This window comes from Eutrigla gurnardus, assembly GCF_963514095.1.
Source record: "Eutrigla gurnardus genome assembly, chromosome: 19".
Lineage (NCBI taxonomy): Eukaryota > Metazoa > Chordata > Actinopteri > Perciformes > Triglidae > Eutrigla > Eutrigla gurnardus.
This window is the reverse complement of record NC_139930.1, coordinates 13,325,587-13,343,140: the sequence shown is the minus strand read 5'-3', so window position 1 is coordinate 13,343,140 and position 17,554 is coordinate 13,325,587. Positions and strand designations below refer to the sequence as shown.

Here is a 17,554-nt window from a genome sequence, read left to right as displayed (position 1 = left end):
GATAAAAAAAATCACTGGATTCAAACGTGAACAAAGTCTCAGTGGCGCCCCCTGCTGTACCGGAAGATACTTAAATTAGACAGTGCGCAATACAGGTCCGCATTATGGAGTCCAAAGTGTACTTACTGAACCAGTAATTATTAAAATATATCATCACATTAATACATGATATATTTATATCTTAAAATGTTATTCTTAATTTCTTTCTGGTTCCAGCTCCTTAAATGTCAGCCATTGCTGTTTTTTCTATGGTTATATTTTGAAATATGGGCATTTTGTACTATTTTCTGAAATGGATTTGTGAAGAAAAAAAAATAAATGTAAAGAATATTAAGAATATAATATCCTTTCTTTGCAGCCCTTTGAACCTTTTGTATCCACTCTTTTAAAATTGCGTGTCTGTTTGTGATTCAGTGTGTTTGTGAAACAATAAGACATAGAAAAAAAGGTTAAAAAAAATAAAAGACAGGGAAGTGACCTCAATCTGGTCAGTCTAAAAAAAGAGATACAATATAACAAAGTTTTATTCAACTCAGTTTCAATAAAATCTTTGGAATAAAGAGAGTTTCTTCTGTTGCATATAAATATAACAAGTACATTTTCTTTACAGCTGGATCATTTTAAAATTGTGATATAATTGATATTGATTTAAAAATGGGGGTAAGTTGTTCACACTTGTAACTAGAAAAAAGATTCAAAATGTCATTAATTTTATTCTTTAACTATCTTACACGTGGTATAAAGACAAGCATAAAGTACAATACCATAGAAGTATGAAATGGAAAATATCCTAAAGAAAAGATGAGATAATAATATACTTATCAGTATGGAGAAAAACAAGCAAAGACAAATGAACTTTATCCATCACCAAGACGTCAAATCTTCCCTACTTTTTCCTTTTTGAATTGGGATTATTTTAAATTATAAAACGTTAAACTATTGAGCATTGATTCCATGTGCAGTCCTCTGCATTGTCCTTTCCATAACATCTCCGCTGAGTTGCTGTTACCTCTTAATACCTGAAAAAAAAGACGAAGAAAATCACCATGAGGATCTAAGGAGGAATGATCAAAGAAACATTTGTCACTTGAGACATGACACTCACGATGACATGTGACAGCCGGACAAGTAGGCGTAGTTGCCAGTGTAGCGAACGTCACAGCGCACAACGTTGTTGCTGTAGTCTGATTCTGGGACGTGATAGTTGGGATTAACGCTGACCTGTGGGCAAAGAATCAACAACACGGCAACAAAGATGAATAAACAGCAGAGGTTCTCATAGTGGAGGCAATGGGGTTTTACACAAGTGGGACTCTTTAAGGGGGTTTAGTGTCTCACGGAGGAAGACAAATGTCATCTGGTATTATGAGCAAACCTTGAGGACATAGTTTCCAGGTTTCACATCTGTGATGTCAATCCACTGGCAGTCGATGTCTGCGTTGTAGGTATCATAACATCCGGGGCTCAGGCCCTGCACATTGGACAGCATCCACATCAAACTTTATACACAGAAACACACTTCTTATTCAACAACATTGTTATATTATTTGTGCAAGTAGAACAGAAATGTTTTATTACAGTAAGATACCTGAAGGTATGAGTAAAATATGTCAAAAACAACAATATTTTTAAGAAAAAGAAGAAGAAAAACTCAGCCAAAATATAGAAGTTGGAAAGAAGGTTGGAAAAAGAAGTCATCTGCCAGACAACTGATCACAGACGTTTAGACGGTGGGATCATCGGACAGGAGAAACAGGAATTCATTTAAAGATCACAACTGGCTCGTGCAAAAAGGAAATACTTGTTCTCTAAAGGACAGCTGCCTTTGTTAAAGAGCACTTATTTTTCATCATTCCACGCTGCTTAACAGACATTTAGCAACCAAAACAAACAGGTCATTCAATGAGAAGCAAGGCAGGAAAGGCACCATCCTCCAAATGAAACCAGATCATTACAGTGTGAATGTGCAACAAGGTATCATTGCAGTTATGTCTGTTGAAGTGAACTGGCTTTTATTTTGATATGTCCCGTTAGGAAAAGCACAATGAATGATGGCTGAATTCCATTTAGCTCTTTCAGTTTCAAAGGTATTGTGCACGCTGGCTCACTCTTCCTGGGACACTTGAATAGTGCAGAACCATTACTGTTGTTGGTAGCACACTGGTGCTTTTCCATAAGGACTTATGATGGAAGAAGTCCTATTTTCATGCCCACAGAAGCTAGTACTACATATCACCGTCATGACCATTAGTACAATGAAAGGTAACCTGAGTACTAATATCTAATATGTGTATCAATAGATTAGCCTCTTGTCTTTTTGGTCCCTGTGGTCATTTGTTCTCTCCAGGCACAATGCAGACTGTGAGTGTAACCTTTAAAACGATGGCATCTCCAGGGGGGGGGGGGGGGGGGATTACTTTGACGTTGTTTCTGTACAAGCTAACAGGAACTAACTTGTGAAGTTAAACTTGCATTAAGTGTTTGTGGTTGTTTTTTTTAAGGACTTGGGGGGGCAGCGGAAAAAAGCTGTAAACAACTGACATTTTCTAACCTTATAAAGTAGATGTGGCAAAAATGTTTACTTGCGTTACTTATTTACACATGGGCACAGCATTAATTAACATTCATTTGGAATGCTGTGTTTTTGGTCTCCGCCAGCTCCTGAGGAAAATATCTCTTTAGCTAATTAATTCTTGGCTATCTTCTCCAGCAAATGCAGGTCAATTTATGAGAGGTCTTAAGCTGCCTGCAGTGGCAGGAAAAGAGGAGACGGTACAGTAAAGTCGGGGGCATTAAAACCGAAACAATGAGCTGAAAGATGCTAAACACAGAGTGGGTCACTATATAGACTCTTTTCACAGATTTAAAGTCAGAAATAACAACATTTCGACAGTAATCTTTGAGACCTGGGTGTGTGAGGTGCAGGCAAATCTCCTGTAGTAGCCGTAGTCACAGGAAGTGTCCTCCAGGCAAAAGCTGGCCTTGTGGCCTTCAGCCACCGAGTGGTGAGTGGACGCATCCAGCAGTTCGTAGTGGCTGAACTCGTCCATGCTGTGGAAGTGCCTGTGGATCAGCAGCAGCAGTGTTCAACATCTCAGTGGTGCAACCACTGCAAACATCAGGTAGTACATGGATCCGCTCTCACTATACTATCTTAAATATTTTGTTTGTTTAATGAGACAAAAACAGTCTGGATCTTAACACAAGCTGCACTTTGAAAACACTGAGAATAATCTATACAGTCCGCCGCAACCGTTTATTGGATCTCTGCCAAATGTGCTCCATTTTGGGACTGAGCACAGTGGAGTGGTTGTTTCACAACATAACTATGGACTGAGGTAGTTTCTGATGAATCAAGGAAAACTGGCCATTTTCCATGAGCTCAGTAAAGGAACAAACACACCAGCGGTTATACTTCTCGGCTCATTACCTGAAACGCAGGACTTTTATTTTACAGCGTCTGACTTTGCAGCTAAATTAACTGAATTCAAAGGTCGTATGAAGTTCAGTCACATCATCTTTTGAACGCCCCAAACTGGGTTTTTTACTGCCTTTATGCTGAGATTTAAAAAAAATAAAAAATAATATATTTTAAAGCCTAAATATACAGATTAAACTCATGCTAAGATGTCAGCGCTGATATCAAAATCTTATCAAAGCCAAAAGTAACACAACAGTGGTTCAACAGGGGGTGCCATATCACAAGACAGGAAAAGAGAAACCGGCAAATAGCAGGAAACAATTGATGTATTGAACAAAACAACAGTCGCATTGTGTCGAGAAATTTCATCAGAATGTTCTGTCTCTTATTAAAACACTTAAAAACATGTGAGCCATATTGAAATGTTTTTTTTAAATGTATACCTGATTCAGACACATATCTCCAAAAGTGCATCCAGACTTGGCTTATGTTTTCATGCATGAATTCTTCACGTGAATGCCTCTAATTGATGTCAGCTTGTTGGCCCGGTGAAAACAAGTGATGCAAGAAAGTGGCCACATGTCAGAGAGAGAATGTCCCTTTTCCGTGTGCGATGGTGAGGTGGCCGGCGATGACATGACATAAGTACTCACTGGTGACAGCTGTGCCACTCCCAGGAGTAACGTGGCCTGCTGGGGAGAAAGTCGGCCGTCCCCTGGTTCTTGACTCTCTGAGGGAACCTCAGCAGCATACGGGAGTCGTAGTCTCTGACGCTGGATGAGTAGGCCGAGCTGCAGGCACAAAGCAGAAGCAAGAGCGTAAGTTAGCAGAAGAAGAAGAAGAAAAAAAGGGTCATATATGGACACGATTCTCCTGCTGGATCCCCCTCCTCTGAGCGGAGCAGACGCTCGGTGTCTGAGTGAAGGCAGACTGTGTGTAAATGGTGGGTGGAAAAAAATAGCTTGGAGACACGTGGTTGTTTGGGTTCGTTTTCGATAATGTGTTTACCATTCAGGCTTTCTCTCCGCGGGGCAAACTATGATTAAAATCCACCGCTCCACCCGTCGCCGGCATCAGAGGCAGAATTCAGCTAATTTTACCTCATCCCAGGGTTCCACTGCCCTCACCCACAAACACTTTGAGCCAGTTGTTATGTCTCACAGCTCTCTGAATCACACTCAGACTTGGATGCAAACCCTGTTCTCCCTGCGGAGAAGTCCTGACACCGATCTACCTGCCTTGACAAACAGTTCTCCTCGGCTGCACATCTTAGGTTGTACATTGGGACTCTCTGGACATAAGCAGCGGCTTGGATGTAGTACGGGTCAGGCACGAGGTCAGGCAGACCTAAGACAACAAACAATGTCAGAAAAGTGATTAAAAAAAGTACACATATAAAGCAATAATGTTGTTTTTAGGTTGATTTTTTAAAATTTTAGATAATAAAAGTGGTACATAACATTTAAATTTCATATCCAAACAAAGGTGGCATGGAGATGCATCACACACACCACTGTATGGGTCATATCTAGTCTCATTAATGTAGTTTTGAGGACCCCACTCTTACCATACTGATGATACCTTGTGCCATATCCGGGTCTCGATCTCTGCCTCGGGCTCTCGTAGACGTCGTAATGATTGTAATATGGGTTATCGCTGTCACTGGACTTGTAGGGGTCGTAGGGATCGTCGCCCACCATCATATCTTCTCTCCGGGGCAGAGGTGGACTGACAGTGACCTTTGGCTGGGTCTCATTGCTGCTCCCCCGCGTCTCGTTGATGCTCCCCTGCGTCCCCGCGCGCTCACCGGGGCGCTCGTGCCCTCTCAGGAGCCGCTGGAGTGGAGGCGGGAGCCCGCGCTGCTGCTGCTGCTGCTGCTGCTGCTGGGCCACCGGCTGGCTCGGGGTGTCCGGATGTCTCGCGTCTGCATCACGGATGATGGTGACAGGTCGCGCCTGCACTTGCTCCTGAGGAGCGCCCCGGCGCCTCGGGGGCTGATACTCCGAGCCCTGGCTTAAAATGCTAAAAACCTTGCCGTTGTGTGACCACTGTAGCGTCTGCCTCAGAGCCGCTCTTGGGTTATTTCCTTGTTGGGTCCCGGGATTTGTCTGAGACTGGACAGTTTGCAGGATGAAAACAAAAAAATAGAGGCACGCGTACGCGTAAAGCGGCGTGCCTAATATGCATAATCCCATAATGAACTCAGAGGAGGTTTTAACGTGACAGAGCGAATATTTTTCTAATGAGCCGGGGGTATACGCTGCTCCTTCAATTAAATATCCTTCATCTCTATATGAAGGATGTCCAATGAGCAGCGACAAAAAGCCAAGTTTAAATGCATCCGCGTAAAGTCATATCGCTCCGCTCCTGCAGCCTGCAGATGCGCCCAGTGAGATGATGATGATGATGATGAGGAGGAGACGGAGGAGGAGGAGGAGGAGTTCAGTGTTTGGACTTTCTGGATCTGTTATACAAGTCTGGTGCTGCTTCTCATATGACCACTGGATGCGTGATCAAGCCAAGTGTTTGATAACTGGCCCTCTGAGGAGTGAATGTGTGTCAGTATAAAAAGAAACATTCATTGTTTGATTATTGTCTTCCTCACAAAGAAAAGATGCACATTTTGAATCACATCAGTTGGACAGAACAGACATAAAACAATGCAAGCTTTTCTTCCAACTAGATTCCCATCTCATGTTTCATATTTAGAGACATTTCCACAAGCTGTATATTTTGTTAATGTTTCTTTCTTTGCAAAATCAACAGAGCGTGGTGATAAATAGCCTTTTCTCTGACTGTTGGATGAACTCCCAATAAAATTGCAACACACTCTGCCAGAAGCCTCCGCTCTTCGCTTTCTCATAGGATTTCAGAAACCTAAACATGACTCTTTGATGGACTCGCAACATTTTATTTATTCTTTTCTTCTGGGAAACCGTCTCCCACAAAATCCTCCACCCAGTGTCTGTGTCGAACTACTTTGCTGCCAATGTGAAAGACTCGTCCCATGCATCTCACAGTGATCTTCTATAAAGTCACAATGAGTCTGTTCCGAGCAAGATACAAAAACGAGGCAGTGGTGATACCTGATATCTGCATTACTGTGTCTGGTGGCAGACTGGTGACCCCACGCTCCTCTCCTGATAAATGGAAGTCATTCGCCGCAGCCCAGTCAAACCACCACCCTGCTGTTAACACCAGATGTAAAATGTACAGTTTGGGAAACCAAGGTTTTCTTTTTCCTTTTTTCCTTCCTGGTGAATCAGGAAATTCTCTCAAGCAGCCACACAGTTGACCGCAGGATGGCTGCTGTTAAACCACAGCAAATGCTCACGGATTTTACACTTTCTCACAGATTTTTGGGGGCGCTATTGACTTCAAAGAAAGACATTTTGAGCTGTTATGCATCTTTAAAAAACAACTGGAAGCCCACAAACGACGGATAACAACCAAATACAATCAAGATTCCCCTGTTATCTAATAACAGATCAATCAGTGTCCCACATGCTGACACTAGGGGGCAGATGACTGCAAGTACTGCTGCAACCATCCTCTTATCTGCACCTGAGGGAGTTGTTTGGGGATTATGGTCTTTCCTTTGACAAAGAATGAATGTCTAGAATCACTGACTTGAAAAGCACACACACAGCGCTTTAAACTAAAGGTAGTAAAAAGTAGAACAACACATGAGAAATTCAGAGCAACTTTTACTATTTTCTTTGGTAAACTTTTATATATTGTTGAGAGCGATGTCTTCTTTTTGTGTCCTACCCACAGTTACCCACACGGACAGCTGGAAACTAACGGTAGTCTGGTCCGTTTGCTACTGAGCTGCAACACTAGAGGGTTTAAGACCGGGTTTAAGACCTTGCTCGAGGGCACGTCAGTGGTGGTGATGAGGGAGAAGTGAGCTCTGTTTATCCACTTTCACTGCTCAAAGATTGAACCAGTGGTTACAAAGCTGCGTCCCAAATGTTTGAAGCAATGATTGTACATTTTGCGAAATCTGCTTATTTTCTTACTGGCGGAGAGTGACAAGATTGATACCACTCATGTTTGTTAGCTTAGTTTATCTTAGCTTAGCTTAGCTTAGCTTAGTTTAGCACAAAGCCTGAAGACCTCATGCAGTGATTTGCCAGCCATGTGGAGGTGAAATAGTACACAGCTTTTGAAATTCTACTGGTTTGGATTGGGTGGGACTAAACTGGAAAAAGTTGATGTTGCGTGCTCCTGCGCACCAATCAGAGTTTAGCCGTATTGAATCCAAATCTGAGGAGTTGTGGGGCTTTTCTGATGAAGAAGACCATTGAAATGTTGAAAATCATAACTATTTATGTTGATTCAAAACTTTAGAAGGTGCCATGTGGAGTTTCCTTAACAACAAAAATATTTACATCCGTTAATCACCAAAATGTGTCGAACAAACTGACTGATTTCTTTCTCATAAACATGTTGATACTTGTTAACTTGCTTGCTCATGTGAGTAGAAGCTCGAAAACAAACTAAACAGGGTCCCACTCATTAAAAATGCGGCTCCATAACTCCACGGGGGAGCTTTTAACTTTGATGAAAAGGATGCTGGAACTGTGGTGGTGATTTCTAAATCAGCCTGAGCATTTATGATTCCAGCCGAGATCTATTCCAAACAGTAGCGGACTCGACGGTTCTATTTAACCATGCAGGAAATCGTTGAATAACGAGGGCGCACATCATCTCACAGTCACGTGACGTTGTATTTCAGCTTGTGTAAGCTGTGAGGACCAATCAGGGAAAAGTGGAGTTATACAAAAAATGGATCCGCCCTGCAGAATTATGCAAGTTATTCAGGAGTTAAAGATAAAAATGTCTGACACAGAAACAGGATTCGAGCTGCTCACTGAGCCAAATAAACTAATTTGTGAGACTTGATTTTGCAATAATCCGCTGCTGAGGTTTAAAGTCAAAGGAGACATACCAAACTCAGTCAGAGCAACATGAGCAGTGAATCTGCTCTTTTCCTGGTTTGACCCTATCTGTTAATGTTTAACACATATGGATAGCTTCTCTGAATCTGCATACAGACAGAGAGACAGACACAACAAATGGTGTGTTCCTGGATTTCCTGCTTTCCTCTTCCTGCAACCCAGTCAGAACCAGCTGTGTTGGGTCGCTGATGTTTTTCACTCGTAAGTCATTGAGCTTTCTCCGTGCAGACTGCTTTAACTCTCCAGCGTAGGTAGCATAGTGTTCCCCCAACACAGCACAAGAGACACATCTGCAAGGAATTAGCCGACTTCTTTTGTCCACGTTGCTGGAATCCCCCCCCACCACCACCATTCCTGATTTTTTTGGTGTACTTGGCCAAGCTAAAAGAATTTGAATTAATCTACGTCAGCTTGCAGAATACGTAAAGAAAAAAAAGTGACAAAGCCTCCTGCATGAGACACGTCATTGAGTAAAGAGGGAAAAAAAGAAAAGCATCTCCATCCTTTCATGCTGCTTCATTTACCATAAAACCAACACCAATTATTCATTGCCATCCCTGAGTCAACATCTGGCAGACATTTGCCAGTTCGCCTGAGATGTGAACCCTACATTTAAGCATTTACAGCAGCCAACCACTCGATTTAAGGCATATTTTATTACATTTGTCCTTGCATATGATATAAAACCCACGTCACTGCAGATTTTGCGGCTTCTTTTTTCTTTCTGCTGCTGAGAATCTAACAAAACACATCTTTCAAAGCGTCCACAGCAAGACCTCCTTCATCTGGTCTCTTCTATCACACCATCTACTTAAACTTTAACCCCATAGCTTCTATCCCATAACGCCCCTGCTTCTGTTTTTTACATTTCCTTCCAGTAGTGGATTTTCCCTCCACCCATTTTAAAAACTATTCAAATAAGCTCAGGTTCATCTCAGCTCAAACTCTATGACAGAAACAGACAATTCAAATGTTTTCTCCTCCTTCATAAATACTGGGTTTCCATGACTTTTGGAGCACTAAGTTAGGGTTCGCACCACACACACACTCAGCCACACACACACACACACACACGCAGTCTGGTGGACTACGTGGCACTCTGCACATGCACGACTCTTCAGCCAGGAGGAGGAGCGCTTTATCAAGACACAACCCAGAAAACTTTACATTGCACAATGATTCATGCAGATGTACTTTGAAAAAAGATGTTTAACTCCCAGCACTTTCTCCCATTCCACAACCGCAGATAAGCCGGGAGAAATTCCAGTTAATCCAGTGAAAGAGATTTACTTCTTTGACTTGTGATATGGAATTAGTCATTTCCCGGAGTGTTGAGACCAATAACCTGTGACCTAAACTATGGGGTAACTTAAGACATAAATCACACTACAAGTCTGCGTTGTTTAGTTTGGTGGAAGCTTTGAAACTCCAATTCTGACGAGAGTTGGGATGTTGTTTGAATGATATTATGTCAAATGAAATTAAAGTTCAACCTGCATTCATTGATTTTTTTGGCCACTTGGTGGCAGCAGAAACAAACAGTGACCACAAATTATCACTATTTAAAGGGAGAGCTTAGCACAAAGACTATAGGCAGGGGGGAATAGCTAGCCGGGCTCTGTCAGAAGCTTAAAAGGTTAAAAAAAAAAAGAAGAAAAAAACATTATCATGTTGCATCTGCTTACTGAATATTTCTTGGCCAGGAATAGGAACTTCCTTAAGAGTCAGTGCCAAGAAACAGCTCACTGTCTACTGGTGAAGGTTTTGTTTGCTTGGTTGGAGAGACGATAGCTTCAGTGTCATATTCAACAGGAAAAAAAACAAAAAAACATGAGAGCTTTATCAATCATCTCATCTAACTCGAGCCAAATATTTGCTTTAAAGACACTAGCTGGCGTCACCTGTCGGCATGTTAAAGTCTGAAACAGAAACTTCCTGTCTAACGTTTCAATGCTCCAGATTCCTTTCGCAGTGTGAACACATGCAGACCAGGTGGACTGGAGATTATACAATAACCCGCCCCCGACACTTAACATTGGTTGACATGGTGATGACATTAAATGATGGAATGAATCTATTTTTGCTTACATGATGAATACAACATGGGTTTCTTTAAGTATGCTAAGTATGTACGTTTGTCACAAAGCAACAGACAAAAAGACTGAGGGAACACATTTGTGTCTCTTGACATACATGAACGTGTTTTGTTTGGACTGAGGAAGGTCGCTTAAGAAATAGGATAACTGTGACTTTGATAGAAATATATGCTTCTTTTCAGATGTGGTCAGTTATGCTTTTCAACACGTTTGGAAAAAGAACAATGGCTCCATCTACAGGAAGCATACATTACATCAAAATGATGATTGCACTTTGGCCTCTGTTGTTCTATTTAGACATCTGAAGTCAGTGTTAAAACTCAACCAAGCTGTTTAATTTTTGCCATGTAAAACATCCACACTTGATCTGTCTGCAGCAGAGAGTTTATTTCTTGAATGGAAAATACAATCGATAAAGTTAGTTAGACAAGCCACATGGTTAAAGCACTTACTAAGGCCTGCTTAAATGTCACGAGTGCCAAAATAATGATATTAATACTGGTTAATTCCACCATGAAAATTGACTCCTGACTTTTCAGTGCAGTAAATTGCATCCTGTAACAGATTTGCTACAAAAAAATTCACGTTCTTTCAGCTGCTTGTTATATTACTATTCAAACTATTCATGTTCAGAAAAATATAAAACAGGTACAGTGGTATGGCATGTCCTAGTCTTGTAAATTCTTAATATTAGATATTAGATATGATTAAAGTAAAGATCGGTGCAGATATGCTGAAGCAGCCAGACCATGATGCATTAAAGGGTGAGGGTTCAGTCGGGAGGGTGTTCGTCTCACGCACTGTAGAGCAGGTGACCCGAGAAGTAGCTGTTGGTGCTCAGGCCGGTGGTACCGTTGCTGACCTCCAGCCACACTTTGTCGCCCGCCTTTAGCTGGAGCCGCGTGTCCCCTGATGACAAGCGGAAACCTCCCTGATAAACCTTGAAACCGCGCAGCACCAGCTTGTTGTTGTACTTCAGGCCCACCTCTCCCACTTGTACGAAGGACTTGCAGAGAAAGCTGAACTGATAAACACCGGGGGTGACACATGTAAAAAGGCCCGTCTTCGTGCTGTAGAGGTTCTGCTGGTTGTAGATGACTTGACGGAAGCGAATGATTGTCTGTGAGGATGGGTTGTACTCGCCCAGGCGTACAGAGAAAGCAGATTGTGGCGTTGCATCACTTAAGTTGCGTGCTGGCAGTCCAGGAGGGTCTAGTGGTCCTAATGGACCTGCAGAGGAACACAAGTATAGATTACTTACTTGGAATCTACTTTGATAAAAATAAATGTCTAATCTGGGGTTGCAATATGAATTATTGAGAGGTGGAAAGTACCTCAGCACATTTATTCAATTACTTGAGTCGCTGCTTTTTTTATACTTCTATTCCATTACATTTTTAGATGGAAATATTGTAGTTTTTACTCCACAACATAATAGTTTATAGTTTATTTATTATTTCAAAGACATTTCTTTACAAAATATATGATCATCTTCATGTTGCATTGTTCATTCAATAAAATAATACTTCTTTTTGTTGGAGAATGTGGGATAATGACACCAGGGACATGATATAAAGATGTATTTTAAGATGTATTTTATATACAGTATATGATCTATGTTTATGTTAATTTAAATTTAGTATACTTAATTTAATTTGAACAGATATGAAGACACAGATGTTGAGCTAGTTTGTTTAATTTGCGTTGTAAATGTGTGTTGATGTAGTATTTTGTTTAACTTTCGTCTTGATACTGGCTGTTACTTTCAGAAATGTACAAAAGGCTGAGCCTAACTGAACAATTACCTCGTTGTCCTGGAGGCTCTGGCTGGTCTGCTGGTCCGCATTCTATATAGAAAGATAAAGACGTTTCAATTATTTAGCATATGCAAATGTGCTAATATCAGTCGACCCCGAATGGAGTGAGACACACCTTCACCAAGATGACAAAAAGATCAGAACAACAGGTTTTTCATGATCTGAATGCAAGTTTCAGCTTCTGTGTGCTCTTATAATATGACTACAACTCCTTAGTACTTAAACCGACCTTGTTTCCAAGGACGTCATAACAGCTAGCACCCGGGCCTGCAAGATCAAACACCACACATGAAGAACCACACATGATTAGAGAATCAATTATAACACCAGGTTAAAAACACAGTAGGAATTAAGTTTTCAGAGCTACGAGACGTCCGAGTTTTTTACAGTGCTGTATCACCTGAGCAGGGTCTCTCCCTCCAGGCTCCCAGATTCAGGCTTGGGAGGGACCTGCACTGGACAAGCCGGTTCCTGTTTGAGAGGATGCTAAAGGGGTCCGCCGGGACAGACGTGATGCCGGTGTTGTCACAGATGATCGTGGCCAAGGTGGACCGAGACAGAGCAGCTCTCTGAGCCGGGGTGAAGACGCCTGGGTTTTCGTACCACAGCCTGATTATTCAAACAAGAGATCTGTGTCAACAGAGACTGTTTGGGATTGTGTTTGGATTACTGTACAGACACACACACACACACACACACACACACACACACACACACGCACGCACGCACACACACACGCACACTGACCTGTCACCCTGGCGGGTCCTCTGGAACTGTGATGCAATGAGGCAGGCGAACAGAGGCCCCACGCGACCGCCACGGACGAACGGCTCTGCCACGCCTCCCATCCAGATGTCGATGTTGTCGGCCGTACCGTAGAGCCGCAGCAGGCTGCGAGCCAGGTTGTTGTTCCCCAGAACTCTACCGAGCTCCGCCTGGTTCCTGGGCTGAGACAGGCCGCAGAACTTGCGCCAGGCGTTGTAGCCTAGTGGAGTAAACAAACAAAGTAAGCAAAGAGTGGACGAGGACAATAAAGAAAGAGATGAAGCGTTTGAAAAGACTGAAAATCGGGGGAGTGAGGGAGGTACCGGGCAAGCCGTGGTCGCGTGACCTCTGCATGTTGAGAGAGCCCAAGTCCAAAGCCAGATGCATCACAAACTGGAACAACCTCTCTCTCAGAGCATCCACCATCATGTGATCCTGAGTGTTCAGTTTAGCAGGACGGCCGACCAAACCACGGAGCAGAGAGTCAACGCCACCTGGAGAGGTCAAATCAAAATTAGGATTACCGTTTGAGAGTGACTGACACGTTGCCACCCTTGTCTCTGTACTCACCCTCAAAGACAATCCTCCAGGGGGTGAAGAAGGCCTTGAACAAGGGGACACTTGGGAAGCGTCTCTCCTCCCTGTAGTTTGCATCCAGACGAGACAAGAATGGCTGGATGGCCAAGTGGGCGAAGCGGTAAGCGGCTGTCGCAAAAACGTTGGAGACGCTGGGGTCCACGTTGGGATTGTAGCCAGGGTAACGGCCCAGCTGTCTACGCATCGCGTCATTACCCACAATGTGAGGCAGATAGTCCCTGAACACAAACACCTGAGAGAGACGGGGATGTATTTTGAGTAAGAGTAAATAGAGTGTATGACACCAGCATTTAGATGGATAACCATGAAGGCTGACTGACTCTGAGGTTCACCTACCTGCGTGTAAGCACCCATGATCTTGCGGGCCTCTTGGTAGAGAGTCTCACTGTCCCAGTGTGGGTTTAGTCTCTTCAATTGACGAGCCAGGCGATTATGCTCACGCATAAACAAAGTGTGAATGGATGTCAGAGCGATGTTCTCGTCCACGCGGTTATCACCTGACAGACAGAAAAACACATGGAAAAGTGTTCATTCTCCTCTTTCTATTAGGAGTTTATGAGTTGTTAATAATTAATGTTAAGTTAATAGTTAATGAAGCGATCAGACATCAATAAGAATTTGAGTTGTTAAATATCCACTAGAATAACACGCTTTCTCTTTCAAGCTGAAAAAAAACCCCCAACAGCATGAAAATGAATGCGTAAACTATTCAAATGACATTTGATGGATTATTGTATTTTTATTTATTTCATAAAATGTATAGCTGCAGCCCTGAAGTCAAATTAAATGACAAAAACACGATTCTGTATTAGCAATGATTTGAATAAGAAGGCAGTCCGCAGTTATAAATGTTAGTAAATAATCAATAAATGGTCATGGTTTTCTCACTCTTTTTGTTTTAAGTAATCAAGATCATTTTAGACAGAGAGACGTTTAGAGGCTTGAGAAGGATATACAACAGTTTTTCACAATCTGACAACCCAAAATTTGAATTATTACACTTATTGCTGATCTTTTAAGCATTAATAAATGATGAATTAACTAATGAACTTGCGAGATGACTAACCTGCAATGAAACAGGGCACCTCCTGGGCAGTTGTGTCGTTGGTGATTCTTCTGCGTGTGGCGCACATGTTGGCCTCTAGACTGGTGAAGGGGAGCAGCTCACGCCTGTTGTCTCTGAACTCTGTATTCACGCGCAACAGGCCGCCGTCATTTGTGAGGTCGCGAAGACTCAGGGCAAGCTTCTCCTCAGAGCCGTACACCTGGCTAAGATCCAGGAAGGCTGTCAGGGCGTTGATCTGCTCTCGTTTTTTGGGAACTCCTCCGAAGTTGTAGGCGTTAAATCCTGTCCCGCAAACAGGGGCGGATCTGAACGCAGGGATGCAGCTGTCTGGACCGGTGGGCAAGCGGGGGTCCCCGGGAGGAATCTGTTTGTTGGAAAGAGACCAAAGATTATTGAGTGAATCTTTTAGTGCAAACATCTCAGTGTTTGGGTTTGAGTTTTCGCACTAACCGGGATGGGGATGCATGGCTCAGTTTTCTCACAGCTGTCATCGCAGTTGATACCGTTAGAGAAGGAGCGGATACTTGGGGAGAACGGCGTGAAGGTGAGATCGTGGTCATTCCACTGCCCAAACATGGTCACCATGTGAGTGAATTCGGTATCGTTGACCACGCCTGCATCTGTCGTGCTTAGGATGTTGTTTGAAACCTGCCGCACCTGAAGTGGAGCCAAATGTTTGTTTTTAACATTTAAAATGTTTACACAAATTCGTCAAAGTGAATATGGGTTTTGTTAAGGTGTTACCAGGGGGAGGAAGAAGTTGTTCAAGGTTCGGTTGTTCCAGCCTGTCGGTTCGGAGATGCCGTCGTCATATATGGAAGGCAGCCAACGGACAAAAGGGGTGTTTGAGGCTCCAAGGCGGGGGTTATTTCTACAATCAAGCAGAAGACAGCCATGTTTGGAAACGCTGCTTGAGAAATCCTAGAGATGTGAACACTTCTCCTTCAGTGTATGGCCTAAGATGTTCAGGTGTATTTCACGAACTCAACCTCACATTAATTCAACTCATTTTGCTTTCAGGAAATAAACAATACAATTGCTTTTTAATTTCTTGTATGCAGGAAACTGTAGTCGAAATATGTAACCAACGTTGATATTTAAGATTTGGTCATGTTAAGTTGTTTGAAAAAAGGATTTAAATTTGAGAAATATGTTTTTTTTATGTCTAAGATGACGTTACAGAAGTATAAATATGGAGGAAAATACTACTAAAGTGGGTATTTCAAACAGTATTTCATCACACTTTCTCTTACATGTTGTTGCAGACGCTGGTGATTGTGCGATACTTGTTCAGGTTTTGTGTGGTGCGGCATGAAGGAATTCTGACTCGAGCTGAACATCCACTGATTTCAGAAAGCGTCATCAGATCCTCTTCAGATAGCAAATCTGAAAAGGAAAGTGGAAAGTATTTCATGATTTAACAAAAGTGTGTACATTTCGGTCCAGTCCTTAACAGCAGCGAAGTGCTCCACTATGACCACATTGCATAACCTGATTAAAAAATGTGAGCAATGTGCCTGTTTAAGTTGTCCTTGTTCTACGTGTCTGACCTGTTGCGTTGAGTGAGCGTTTGCGCACATGATGAGTCCTCTCGTTTAGCAGACGGAGGGTTTGTATCATGTAGTCTGCAGATCTCACAGCTGATCGTGTATCAGCTCGAGGCTGCTTCATTAGACGAATAGTATCTATTGGCTTCACCACATCCCTGCGGACTCGCCTCAGACTCCTGGAGGAGACAGTCACACAATGAAGTTCTTTTGTTCTAAGAATGACTGACATGCAGAGTTACTGTAATGAATGGCATTCATGCCTCGAAACTAGCTTTTCAGTGTACATTTATACTTAAATTAATTTGAAATGATCTTCTATTTTACTGAGATAAATAACCCATAAAATGAACTCACTCTTCTCTGGAGTACTTGTACGCATCATCAACGATTTTCTTTGCCTCCTCAAAACATTGACGAAGGAGAGGACTGCCAAGATTTTCTCCTGCAAAGAAACAACACAATCATCAAAATGTTCATCAATTGTGACACAATTATTTTAACGTAAGACAAAGTTATGTGTTCACAGAGTGAAGAATGCCGCTTACCTTCTGCTTTGGTAGGAAGCAGGCAGACGCCCAGCACAAGGAGGGCAGAGAAAAGCATCTCTAAAACATAGAAATAAATGTCATTATTAGAGCTACATTAATTAATTAATTTGTCAAAAGGCATGCACCAATTTCCTCTATTTCTACAGCACCATGTAACTTAAAAAATATCTAAGCATCCGATACAGAAAGAAATTGTCTTGCTACCTGTTGTGGAGATCACTGCCGATGTCCGATGCCCTGTGAGTTGTGGATTTTCTGTTGTTGTCACCTTATTTATATTCAGTGTGATGGGTGGAGGCCTCAATAGGGTTGAAACTCCTTTCTGTTAAAACCAGTTCCTTCTTCCTCCTCCCTCCTCTCACGGAAATTGTTTATTCTTATCAGTCATTGTTTCTGACCAACTAAAAGGACTGATTTTCTTTAAGGAAAACTATTTAAAAAAGTAGCAGTAGCAGTAGTGATAGTGGTAACAATAAGTCATTGTATTACATGAGATTATCAGTATTTGTAGTCGGCTTTTTAGTATTTTAGTATCAAACTATTTGAATATATTCCTGTTCTCATTCACTGTAAATAGTTTTAGTGTTGAGTGTTGTTGTTAGAACATTTTTGTCTACTTTTTCACATTCTGAAATTTGTAAATCATACATGTAACCCTTCTTCATGATATTATTTGACATAACAGGAATTTTCTCAGCAGATTAATTGTTTTAAGCCCAGATTTTTTACA

General features: G+C 42.1%; 2 protein-coding genes across 3 annotated transcripts; both read right to left on the bottom strand.

Annotated features, from left to right (window-relative positions):
* Positions 1-488: 488 nt before the first annotated feature.
* Positions 489-5,811, bottom strand: loxa (lysyl oxidase a). Its single transcript, XM_084034788.1, has 7 exons — positions 4,989-5,811; positions 4,660-4,768; positions 4,075-4,212; positions 2,907-3,063; positions 1,376-1,471; positions 1,106-1,221; positions 489-1,019 (listed from the first exon to the last, which is right to left on the bottom strand). Exons 1-7 carry the CDS (start codon positions 5,614-5,616, stop codon positions 1,013-1,015), a joined length of 1,251 nt encoding a protein of 416 aa, XP_083890914.1. The 5' UTR covers positions 5,617-5,811; the 3' UTR covers positions 489-1,012.
* A 5,036-nt stretch (positions 5,812-10,847) lies between these two features.
* Positions 10,848-17,113, bottom strand: mpx (myeloid-specific peroxidase). 2 transcript variants are annotated; one of them, XM_084036134.1, is made up of 16 exons: positions 17,029-17,113; positions 16,822-16,881; positions 16,631-16,718; positions 16,277-16,452; positions 15,980-16,112; positions 15,471-15,597; positions 15,177-15,383; positions 14,727-15,090; positions 13,997-14,157; positions 13,634-13,892; positions 13,387-13,557; positions 13,046-13,283; positions 12,699-12,907; positions 12,528-12,565; positions 12,287-12,328; positions 11,551-11,711 (listed from the first exon to the last, which is right to left on the bottom strand). In XM_084036134.1, exons 2-16 carry the CDS (start codon positions 16,877-16,879, stop codon positions 11,703-11,705), a joined length of 2,280 nt encoding a protein of 759 aa, XP_083892260.1. In that variant the 5' UTR covers positions 16,880-16,881; positions 17,029-17,113; the 3' UTR covers positions 11,551-11,702. The 2 variants fall into 2 exon arrangements, with proteins under 2 accessions (XP_083892259.1, XP_083892260.1); XM_084036133.1 differs by lacking the exon at positions 12,528-12,565 and having other exon boundaries at positions 10,848-11,711.
* Between the last annotated feature and the right edge of the window lie 441 nt (positions 17,114-17,554).

Coding starts and splice junctions, on each gene's coding strand:
- loxa (XM_084034788.1), bottom strand. CDS start 5,616: ATGGGATTATGCATATTAGGCACGCCGCTTTACGCGTACGCGTGCCTC. Junction 3,064..4,074: donor GAGTGGCACAGCTGTCACCA/GTGAGTACTTAT, acceptor GCTGATCCACAG/GCACTTCCACAGCATGGACG. Junction 1,222..1,375: donor CTGGAAACTATGTCCTCAAG/GTTTGCTCATAA, acceptor CTTTGCCCACAG/GTCAGCGTTAATCCCAACTA.
- mpx (XM_084036133.1), bottom strand. CDS start 16,879: ATGCTTTTCTCTGCCCTCCTTGTGCTGGGCGTCTGCCTGCTTCCTACC. Junction 14,158..14,726: donor GGTGCCCTGTTTCATTGCAG/GTTAGTCATCTC, acceptor TCTGTCTGTCAG/GTGATAACCGCGTGGACGAG. Junction 12,329..12,698: donor GAGGGAGAGACCCTGCTCAG/GTGATACAGCAC, acceptor CTTTCTATATAG/AATGCGGACCAGCAGACCAG.